This window comes from Monopterus albus, unplaced genomic scaffold (genome assembly GCF_001952655.1).
Source record: "Monopterus albus unplaced genomic scaffold, M_albus_1.0 scaffold69.1, whole genome shotgun sequence".
NCBI lineage: Eukaryota > Metazoa > Chordata > Actinopteri > Synbranchiformes > Synbranchidae > Monopterus > Monopterus albus.
The window spans coordinates 1591023-1602953 of NW_018127949.1; the positions used below are offsets into that span (position 1 = coordinate 1591023).

The 11931-nt window shown below is 38.8% G+C and overlaps 1 protein-coding gene across 1 annotated transcript in view; it reads right to left on the minus strand.

Moving 5' to 3' along the window:
• The window catches only part of LOC109962925 (zinc finger protein 385B-like), a 55305-nt gene that overhangs the window by 7520 nt on the left and 35854 nt on the right, over positions 1-11931 (minus strand). Inside the window, 2 exon segments of the mRNA XM_020605080.1 lie at positions 1254-1361; positions 2760-2914. Coding sequence (XP_020460736.1) covers positions 1254-1361; positions 2760-2914 — 263 coding nt within the window.

Here is an 11931-nt window from a genome sequence, read left to right on the forward strand (position 1 = left end):
ATAGCAGTATAGATTACTGTTCTGTCATAGTACAGTAGCTTTGGCTGGTGTAATCCTTTTTCATAACAAAGAAATAATTTGATTTGTCCCGTGAACTTTGGATGGCAAGCTGAAGCTGCGTCTTCAGTATCAAAAACAAGAGTGGATAACTGTGAAAATGAAACCTAATACATTTCTGTTCTACACAAGCAGTGAGTATAAAACATTCCTTTAATCTAGTTTCTTTGGGGAGTGCAAATTCCAGCTGCACAGTGCTGCCCCTGTTGGGACCTGGTACCTGCCTGCAACCTGGCATCCCACTTCCAAGGTCAGCCAACACTCTCAGTTCAGCTGCAGGTAACACAGAGGGAGGAGGATGGAGCCTGTTAACTACAAACAGACTCCTGACAGGATTACTGTATGTCCAGAAGTAATGAGCAGAAAGAAGGAGACAGATGGTGAAGTAAGGGTAGTATAATGGTCTCACGCCAGTGTCCTGCTTCTTTCAAGTTTAACAAAGAAGAGTCATTGTCATTCTGCCAGGTTGCTCTTTACAATATAAATGCAAATAAGTATAAATGAACTCCATTGGAATGGGAGCCAAATGAACATGAATACACAGATGCAGTAAGAAGAAAAAAGCAGCAAACTTAGCTGAGTGGTTTCTTTTAAGAATCCAGCGGTTAATGAAAAAAAAAATGAAAATGGTATAAAACACTGATTGGAGTTTTAAGAAGAACAGTCAGCATCAAGAATGTTTTTAGACGAATACAAAAAATATTTAAAAATATTGCAAATATGTGGATTCTTGAAAGCAGTCAAAACAAGGCCTGATAATGTGCTCACAGCAAAAACCTGAACAAGTTGGCACCATTATCAAAGTGTCATGCAGTTTAAGCTATAAGTGATATCAGTATTATAAATTTCAATAACTAATGCTGTGACATCAACAGATTGAACACATGCCACACATGCTTGTTGCCAAGACTGTAAGAGTGTTAATCCAGTGGACTGTGATGCCTATATCATTAGCGTACTCAAAAACGTCTCCTGGGTTGATATAATGCAACTAATTATATGCAAAAAACAAATGCAGATAAAAGCTGATGGGGTCAAGGGTAGTTTTCCACCTTCCAGCAGTGAACTAAAAAGAAATCCAGGCCTATCTTTGAGCCCTTTTCAGTTCCTATCCAGTTTACCAGATGAAATCTCAAGGAAGCCTTTGTTTTCCTCTGTGATGTCAGAGAAAAGGACTGACTGGGTGTCTGACTTACAGTGGAGTTGAAGCGCAGGTGACATATGTTACAGGAGATGATGGGTTTCTTCTTGGGTGGAGCCACACCAAAGGTGTGGTTGATCACCGCTTTCTGCACTGGGTCCATCTACGAGGTGAAACACATGTACAAACAAACAAAACAAAAATCTAACATGTAGATGCTTCTAGCACTGTCCTCTGAAATATTAACCCACAAAATCATTTTTACACTAATTTGCAGAATATTTTCAGTGGTTAGAAGTTAAATATAGTAAGAAAAATGTTTTCTATCCACTATTTATATATAAACCCTTTTGTTCCAAAACAGCAAACATTTCTTTCAACATTCATATTTAAGGCAAAGTTCTCCCTGGAACTGGTCACTCACTGTTCCTCTTGGGGTGTTTTAACCTGGTGTGCATACTGTAATGGTTTTATTAGTTAAATATACTTACAGTAGTGTATTTAAATTTGTCGTTATGCCATTTTCACTGTGGTATAGACCTTTATCTTTTCATTCAGTTGATGATTAGGCCCTGAATAAGCACATACACACAAAATGATTATCCACACTACTACCACCATCTTTCAGGTCTGTGATGGACAACTAATCTGTGTTGATTTTTACTTGTACACATCCTATGACTGAATGACTTACTGCATGGTGTGGTGCAGGGACATTAATTTTACAAGTCCGCCTAGATGGCATATGTCAGAAAATGATGCCACACCATGCTGAGGTTTTGAAGAATAATTCTTGAATGTAAAGCATAAATGGAAGCTGTGTTAAGCACGAAAATATCACAGTTCAATTTACACAATTTAAATAAGCCTCTTTAATCACTTCTTTTCATCCTGCCATACCTTCAGTGTAGCTGTGTTAGTCAAGTCATATTTTTAGGTTTAGTGTCAGACAGGCATCTCTTCCCAGCCTCCTGCATGCCTGATGCATTTAGCACGTTCCTTGGACTTGTTTCATTAATGGTTACAGCAGTCTATGCAAGTCTTCATCATTTAGAGCCAGACCAAACATGTGTGCGTGCGTGCGTGCGAGAGAGAAACAGACAGCTGTTATATTTAAGATCCCTCAGTCATATTTTTGCTGCTTATTGGAGCCAACTAATATTTAAAACCTGCCAATGCAAGCCTGATACAATATTTCTATTTTACTAAATAACATGTCCACAGAGTGCACTGTTCAAGCTAAATCAAATTAGTTATGTAAGACATGCTTTACAGTTTTACCAGTTGTTCTTACAAACACACCCCACTGAATAACCTTTTTAATAATATTTCCTTGTGTAGTTTGGGATTTTATCATATTGTTCAAGTTGACAGCAGCTGATATTGTGGATATCTTACTTGGCTCAAGTGCTGTTCCATTTTCAAATTTAAGATACTTGTAATTTTTTAAAATATTCTGCTGCAAGTTGTGGATAATGTCTGTTTTGAATATGTATTAGATAAGCTTACTTTAAGTGTACATTGATGTAACCAAAGGTATAAGAGACAAGTGATATGTTACCGTGTTGAAACTGGGGAAGAGGCTGAGAGGTGAGGAGCCATTGACTCTGAGCGGCAGGAAGTGCTCCAGCTGGGTGTGCGTCTGTGGCTGCAGGGGTCGACCTGGCAGAGGCATGGAGCCCAGGAGCGGGTGGACCTGGCTCTGGGACAATGCACCTGCAGCATTTAAATACATTATCCTGACAAATGTTTTTCCCAAATCCTCTATCATCTTTGTTAGGGTTCTCTATCTAAGACACACATTTGTGGAGAGATGTATAGAAAATTTAGACGTCTTCATTTTAGGCCACCGAAGCTGCACACATAAAGACAGGTTTTAGTACACACATGAGATGAAGGCGTGTTCCCACAGAGAGTGATTCACTTAGTAAAGCTTTAATGACTTCAGCAATAACAGGGGATAAATGATGACTGGCTCTGTGCAGTCCATAGTTTATATGGACAAATGTCTCTTTCCTTTAACCACAGCAATAATGTGTGTCATTGTGCAATTGTGTTCTTCCTCAGATTCTGCAAATGGTCAGTCAATATAAAGAGTAAAGGGAATCTGAATGAAATTGAAGGATAGCCTGTATTTCACAAACATATTTGTTGTTTATTGCTCACTGATTTTCCTGCAAACAGGACTTTACCTCTGAAGTGTTTGTTTTGGTGAATCTCACACTGTCACATTTTGTTTTGAAATCTCCTTCCACATGATCTCTCATCTTATCACGGTTAATTTTGGCTAGCCTAATGCTTTCAGACTACTTATGCTTTAAAGAGCACCATGGTGCTGACCTTTGTCTGGATACAAAGTAATCATTAGTGCGCTCACATTAAAATGCAGTGTCTCGCATAATCATGGTAATTACAGAAAGTTACATGTACATGTAAAAATACAAATGAATACAAGTAAGCAAGGGATCTGGATCAAGTTTGCGTGTGCCCATTATCTATTTAACAATATGAACTGTGACATTTGAGCACGTATTCAGATTATATCTATACATTACACATTAGCTTGCAATTATCAGTGTGGTCGTTTTAAAACAATATCGCAAAGGAATTATCAGAGTATATGGATAAACATTGTATGAATGGCTAAATTATGAGTAGTTGACTCCCAACCTCTTGTTGACACTTGTGTTTATTCTGTGAATGATGGCAAAACCAAGTCTAAGTTAGGTATTTCTTTGCTTTGCTGCTCAAAGTACATTTTCACTGTGCTTGAATTATCTTCATATATAAACAAATAAATACAATTTGTCAGGAAACTGAGCACATTACAATAGTGTTAGATTATAAAATACAATAACCATCTTTTTCCATTTGAAAGACTGCAGGATTAAAAATTTGTGGTTAGTGAGGATGAACGATTGGTTTGGACTTAGCAGGATGGAAACTGTGAAACTGACTGATGAAGCCATAAGTATTAAGAATTAATGTTTAGTATTAATATTTTTATTATAGTACTGTTCATTGTGTTTATTCGCTGCCAGCCACTCCAGTGTACCATGCATGTATTTAGATTAGAATTGGTAGCGACTGTGATTATTTGTTTAGTTTCTCCTACATGTACAGTGTAGGGCATCACAGAGAACCAACACATGCTTACTGATTTGATTTTGTTTTTGATGAATTCCATTTTCATTTAAATGCTCCACCAGGACCACTGGTATCAATAAGGCATATTGAATTGCATTACAATGAATTAAGAGCGAATGACAGAGTAGCGAGAAATGAGAGCGAGAAAAAGAGAGACGGGAAAGACAACCATGTGCAGCTCAGAAACAGTTTTTTCCCCTCTGTTAGGTCGATGTGCATAATTTGGCTGTCAGTATGACTTTTAGGCAACATCGATTCCCTTTCTGACACAAATCTGAAATTGATCTCATTAATCTCCTATGCATATATTCACAAAACATGGCAGGGAGAGACATTTAATTAACTGTTTTCCACTGAAAAAAAAAACAGAAACTGCCATCATCTGTGAGAATTTGTCTGACATCAGGTAACAAGAGGAACATGCAGGATGTGCATATCCCTTTCAAGTTACCCATATCGTTTGCACCCAGAAAGTCTAACAAAGGTTTAACTCCAGCAAATTTGATGAGTTGGACTAAAGCTGTAGTTATATTGGTCTCATCCAATCATATTGGGAATGGGTTAACCAGTAGGTCTTGATTAATATTTATAAACAGTCACTCATCATATGAGAACTTCATGAACTCAAACTCTTTGGCTGCATCCATAACCTAGGTTCAGTAGTGGGTGTTAGTGAAGTAAAAGAGAAAATGGTAAGTTTTATTTTCTTAATGTTATTCCAGTGAAGTGCAACCTTTTTTTTTTTAAGAAGGCTGGGAGTGTCAGTCACAGCAACCAACCACCCCATATTGAGAAGCGATAAAAGATTACGAGCTGCAGAAATTATAGCACCTTGAAAAAAATCTGGGGGAAAGCTTAATCTCTATTATTTCCTGGATTAGTCTCTGGGTGACTCAACATCAGAGCAATCACAGAGAAAGAGAAATGGCATCTTTTCATGAAGGTTAGAAAAAAGTGGGGATGAGAGGCTTTCATAGCATCAGAGGAAAGGCTGCTTTGGCTCTTTTCAGGGCAAATGCATTTCCTTCGATCATCTGTCTGAGCCAGACTCTCATGTCTCCAGTCTGAACCAACATGGCTGTGTGGAAGCACACTCTTATTTCTGACACCTCATGCCTCAGTGAGCCACGGGGCGTTAATGCTTTGAAATGTTAATAGCTGAATTATGGCTGTAGTTAATGTGAAAAGCATCCAAAATATTTAGCTGTAATATGAACATTAAAATATGTTAATGAATTACTGTTTGCACCTCACAAGATTGACAAAGACCACAGCAAGTGTTCTATGAGTTTATAGCAAGGCAACATGTAGAGGAAAACTGAAGAAAAATACAAATTATTTTTCTCCTGGGGAAGATCTCTATTATTTCCAGGATTAGTCTTTGGTTTTACATTATTAGAGCTCTGATTCTCAGCCCAAACTCGATTCAGCTGGATTTGACCCCAAGGGTTTGGGACAGTTATGGCTCTGATTGCTCTTTATTCCCTCAGGCTTGAATCAAGATTGAAGATTCAAATCACAGTCAGTGTGGAATAGTTTTATGTAAAGGTTTGAGCTCATGGTTTACTTGCACTGCCCAGGCTTGTGGTAAATAAAATCTGAAATTAAGGATGTGTCCTACGTCCTCTATTATACTGTGTGTATACTCATAACTGTACACTGACCCACAGCACAAATACAGTTATCAAGTTTGTTGATGACAGCAAAGCATTGCAGAGAATTATAAACTGAGCACAGGACATCACCAGCACATCACTTTCTGCACTAGAGGATTATACTGTACAGTATTACAGTACCTGACGTCTACACAGAGCCACAAATAATCATTGACCCATCAATGACGCAAGACCTGGACTTCCAGACACCAAAACTGCTTCTGCCCACATGCCATAAAAGTGAACTCTGTCAGTCACTCAACTGATTCTCATGCACTGATTCTTATGTGCAACATTTATTGAATTACTTGCTTTTTGACATGATTATTTATTGTGTGGTCTATTTTACTGTGTGTTTGTTTTATCATGTTTTTAACTTGCCACTGGAAAGGAGATGCATTGAAATTTTATTGCAGTTGAGTATTGACAATAATGGCATTGATTTGATTAACTGATTAACATCAGGTAAAATATAAAACTGAAGAGATCTTTAATTCCTAATGTTGGAAGCCACTAATCTGGAAATTTGTAGAAGCTCTGACCTCAAGACTAAATATTATATAAATATATCTATAATATACATCCATTTTTTTGGCTTGTTGATCTGGTCGACCTTAGCACTGAATAAAAAGCTTCTAATCAAATCACATTTTTCAACTCACTTGTTAATTAATAAAACTTGCTAATGTATAAACATGTTTTGGGCAATTTGTGTTTTGTGTTACTCTTTCTAATCGTATCTTTACCAGTCAAGATATTAAATTAGTGGAACTTCTCACCATGTAAGAATGACTTCACTATAACTGCTACGAGTTGCTTCTCCATCAACATAACTGAGATACACTGACACATAATATAAAACCACTTCTGCACACTGGCTCTATCTTTAACTAACAGTAATCTTTCTATTTGCCTAATGGCACTCAGTCAATACAAACTGTTTAATGAAATAGGAAATATGAGCAATATAAAATTGAAATGCTAAAACAGCACCTCCCCTTCTGACAGCATTTTAATGTCAAGCCCGCAGAACACATCGTCAGGTAATGAAAACTGAATGGTATGTTTCCCACTCCATAATAGCATAAAGAACACAGTCATAAAACAGAAGTGGTTAGTGGACTGTGCTTTTGCAGTAATGATGATGGCATTCATTGCTTACACAACGGGCAGAGAACGAGGCATTTATGATGATCTCTGGAGGATGAATTAGCATCCATTAAAACTGCCACTGACAGCTCCACTAAGCCTTGGCAATGAGGAGGTGGAGAGTGAAGGCCTAATTTCCATGATGGCTTAAAATGTTGGTCCAGCCTTACACTGTGGTGGTCTTTAAATAAATCATCTTTATTGTGACCAAGTACATTTAGGCCACAACAAGCAGCCAACAGGCAAATTCTCCTGCTGGCTGTCACTGTCTATTTAAACTCATACATCCACAGCTGGCAGAGCCAATTGCTTGGTGACAATTTGTACCTGCAGGGCACCATGCAGCCCAGATTAGGCTCCCCGTGGTAATCTGTCCTACTTTCAATTGGAGCACTGTGGGCCCATTTTCACCCCAGGGTCCATAAACTTCTATTCATTGTGTTCAAGGTGAAATGCAAACGTCCTCTTTTCAAAAAAAAAAAAAAAAAAAAACACAATGTATTGGTATTGTAATTACTTGGCAAATGACGCAAGCTGCAGAAGCTTTTATATTCTGCCCAGGAGAATTAAATTAATAACAATCAAGGGAATTTTTCATCAATGCTGCTGACACTAAGCTGCAGATCAGCTTGTAAATGCAATGCATATCTCTTTCATTTGATTTTTAAAGGATGCAATTGTCTTGCTAGATTTATTTCCACAGACTTTCCACAGCGCATCATATTTAGTCTAATTTGCACCAAATTCTATTTAATAATTGCCCTGACTGGTATATTAGGAAAGTAGTATTCCTGGTTTGTTCATGGGTGATAATCTTTTTCTATACACTGTTTAAGCCAAGACTTTGTCTTTTGAAAACAGGTTAATAACATCAAATTTAATGCACATGATGTACTTGGTCTTTTACATTTTTTGCACGGTGGCCATAAAGGAACACTAAACAACAAAAGACTGAGCTGATCTCTAGGGAAATTAGCATAAATGCATTTTCACCGTACCTCAGATAGAGTTCTGTTGCGTTTTGTTTGCTTTACTGAGCCATGTCTGCATACATTTAAATTGTCACCATCTGCATGAACTGAGATAAGGCTGAGTCCAATCAGAGCTGCTGAATAGCAGTCAACAGATATGTGGCACGTATTGATATTTAAACTCTGTGTGCGGCTCAATTCACCCCATGAACTTAGCAATTAGCCGCTCTCCCTCTCAGTGCTTCCCTTTGCGCAGCAGTAAACTGGGTGTCTGCCTAGTGGAGTCTGAACAATTGTGCATTAGCAGCTTCAGAGGTGAGAATCACAGGATCTCTACTTGCTGGTGTCTTGAAAGGTGTTTATCAGGTATATATTAACAAGACAAAGTAGCAGCAGTAGATTTATTACAGAGGTCAGAATTAGCAAATAAGGCAAGAAAGCAAAGTTTACCAAGCCAGAAATATGGGAATAACAGGGGGAGTAATACTGCAGTGTTTATCAATTGAACATCTTATTCCTACTAATGGAATCATCTCACCTAAACCACCCATAAGAATGAAATGGTAAAAGGCAACACTGGTAAAGGAAACATTGAAAAATATTTATAGAAATCTGGTTACACACTTCACTGTAGCTCACCTGATCCTCCACACATATTGACAGTGTATTACATGAATCCTAATGGAGCACTTGAAATTGTAGTAAACATTTTTTGGGTGATGTCGTGTCTCCTGCCAGCTGCATATTTCAGCATCTTTTTTGCTTAATTTCCAAAGCGCATCACCTGATTTAGAGGCATAATATTTTAATTCATGTCAGCATTTCAGCAAAATATCAAAACATGAAAGCACTTTGCTGACAGAATGTGTAGAGTGTCTGTGTACCTACAGTGCCTTGCGAAAGTATTCGGCCCCCTTGAACTTTGCGACCTTTTTCCACATTTCAGGCTTCAAACATAAAGATATAAAACTGTAATTTTTTTGTGAAGAATCAACAACAAGTGGGACACAATCATGAAGTGGAACGAAATTTATTGGATATTTCAAACTTTTTTAACAAATAAAAAACTGAATAATTGGGCGTGCAAAATTATTCAGCCCCTTTACTTTCAGTGCAGCAAACTCTCTCCAGAAGTTCAGTGAGGATCTCTGAATGATCCAATGTTGACCTAAATGACTAATGATGATAAATAGAATCCACCTGTGTGTAATCAAGTCTCCGTATAAATGCACCTGCACTGTGATAGTCTCAGAGGTCCGTTTAAAGCGCAGAGAGCATCATGAAGAACAAGGAACACACCAGGCAGGTCCGAGATACTGTTGTGGAGAAGTTTAAAGCCGGATTTGGATACAAAAAGATTTCCCAAGCTTTAAACATCCCAAGGAGCACTGTGCAAGCGATAATATTGAAATGGAAGGAGTATCAGACCACTGCAAATCTACCAAGACCTGGCCGTCCCTCTAAACTTTCAGCTCATACAAGGAGAAGACTGATCAGAGATGCAGCCAAGAGGCCCATGATCACTCTGGATGAACTGCAGAGATCTACAGCTGAGGTGGGAGACTCTGTCCATAGGACAACAATCAGTCGTATACTGCACAAATCTGGCCTTTATGGAAGAGTGGCAAGAAGAAAGCCATTTCTTAAAGATATCCATAAAAAGTGTCGTTTAAAGTTTGCCACAAGCCACCTGGGAGACACACCAAACATGTGGAAGAAGGTGCTCTGGTCAGATGAAACCAAAATCGAACTTTTTGGCAACAATGCAAAACGTTATGTTTGGCGTAAAAGCAACACAGCTCATCACCCTGAACACACCATCCCCACTGTCAAACATGGTGGTGGCAGCATTATGGTTTGGGCCTGCTTTTCTTCAGCAGGGACAGGGAAGATGGTTAAAATTGATGGGAAGATGGATGGAGCCAAATGCAGGACCATTCTGGAAGGAAACCTGATGGAGTCTGCAAACGACCTGAGACTGGGACGGAGATTTGTCTTCCAACAAGACACTGATCCAAAACATAAAGCAAAATCTACAATGGAATGGTTCCCAAATAAACATATCCAGGTGTTAGAATGGCCAAGTCAAAGTCCAGACCTGAATCCACTCGAGAATCTGTGGAAAGAACTGAAAACTGCTGTTCACAAATGCTCTCCATCCAACCTCACTGAGCTCGAGCTGTTTTGCAAGGAGGCATGGGCAAAAATTTCAGTCTCTCGATGTGCAAAACTGATAGAGACATACCCCAAGTGACTTACAGCTGTAATCGCAGCAAAAGGTGGCGCTACCAAGTATTAACTTAAGGGGGCTGAATAATTTTGCACGCCCAATTTTTCAGTTTTTTATTTGTTAAAAAAGTTTGAAATATCCAATAAATTTCGTTCCACTTCATGATTGTGTCCCACTTGTTGTTGATTCTTCACAAAAAATTACAGTTTTATATCTTTATGTTTGAAGCCTGAAATGTGGAAAAAGGTCGCAAAGTTCAAGGGGGCCGAATACTTTCGCAAGGCACTGTATTTAAGCCATAGAAGAGATTCTGCAACAACTGACTTCAATCATTTGTCACCACTCCAAAAAAAGAAAAATTCTCAAGAAAATAGAAAATGTCCTCACTCAGCAGCCAACAGAAGACAGAAATACTGCAAAGCCAAATTCATGTTAAAAGTTAGAAGTAGCCCTGTTTGTTCCACATCTAAGGAGAGAGCGGTTTTTGAGTAACTATTGCACAGTGTATACAGTGGGGTTCAGACAGAGGCAGAAACACCAGCTAACAGGCTCCTGTTTGAAGGACATGGAAGGTGTGTCAGTGTCAGTATCCTTGACAGACCATTGCCCAGTGGTGCTGACCCAGAAAGAAATGGCTTCAACAGAACAAACTGTCATTTTGCCACAGCACGCTGTATCCCATTTACTGTACAGGCTGTTTAGATACCATTTCTTCATATGACAGACCTCCCAAGGTCACTGGCTTTTGTCAGGTAGGTGCAAATTAAATCCAAACAGAAAGGTAATACTGCAGCATTCTTTAAATGTCTAAAAAAATATTCACATTTCATGATGTTCTTCCCAGTAAATTTCATGGCAATCATTAAATATCCAAACAAATCTAATGGTAATTGGACTTAATTTTCAAGATACTATTGAGTAATGTGTTCAGAATAAAATCTTTGGATCAAAGCATTGGACCAAGAGACTGTTACTGTTTAACATCAGGGGATAACAGTCACTCCATGTGCGCTATAAAATGTCAGATACATTACGACCTGTGCAAACTCATACAGACAATTTACAAAAAAACAAAAAGAAAAGAAACAATGCAAACAAATAACAAAACTGGACATGTGAATAACAATTTGGGGTTGTCTGTCTACACAGTACATGCAGCGTACTTCAGTACTCTCCTGCTTAGTGAAGGCAGAAGCTGTTTGGACAGGTAGCATTAAAAACATGTCTTAGACACCCCAGCTTGCACCTTGAGACGATGGGGATGACTGTTAAGAGTTTAGTTTATCCTCCCTCCTGTTTTCATCTCTGTGCTGTGCATCTACAGTATTTTTTAACAGCTCACTTCCACCAAGGTGAAGTTTGCATGGTCCAGGACAGCGAAGCAGGCCTTCCAAGATCTCAAAAACCGGTTCACCTCAGCCCCCGTACTCCTCCAGCCTGATCCCTCACGGCAGTTCGTGGTCGAGGTGGATGCGTCCGACACTGGGGTGGGAGCGGTTCTTTCTCAGCGGTCCGGGGAAGACCATGCCCTACATCCTTGTGCCTACTTCTCCCGACGTTTGAACCCGGCCGAGAGACACT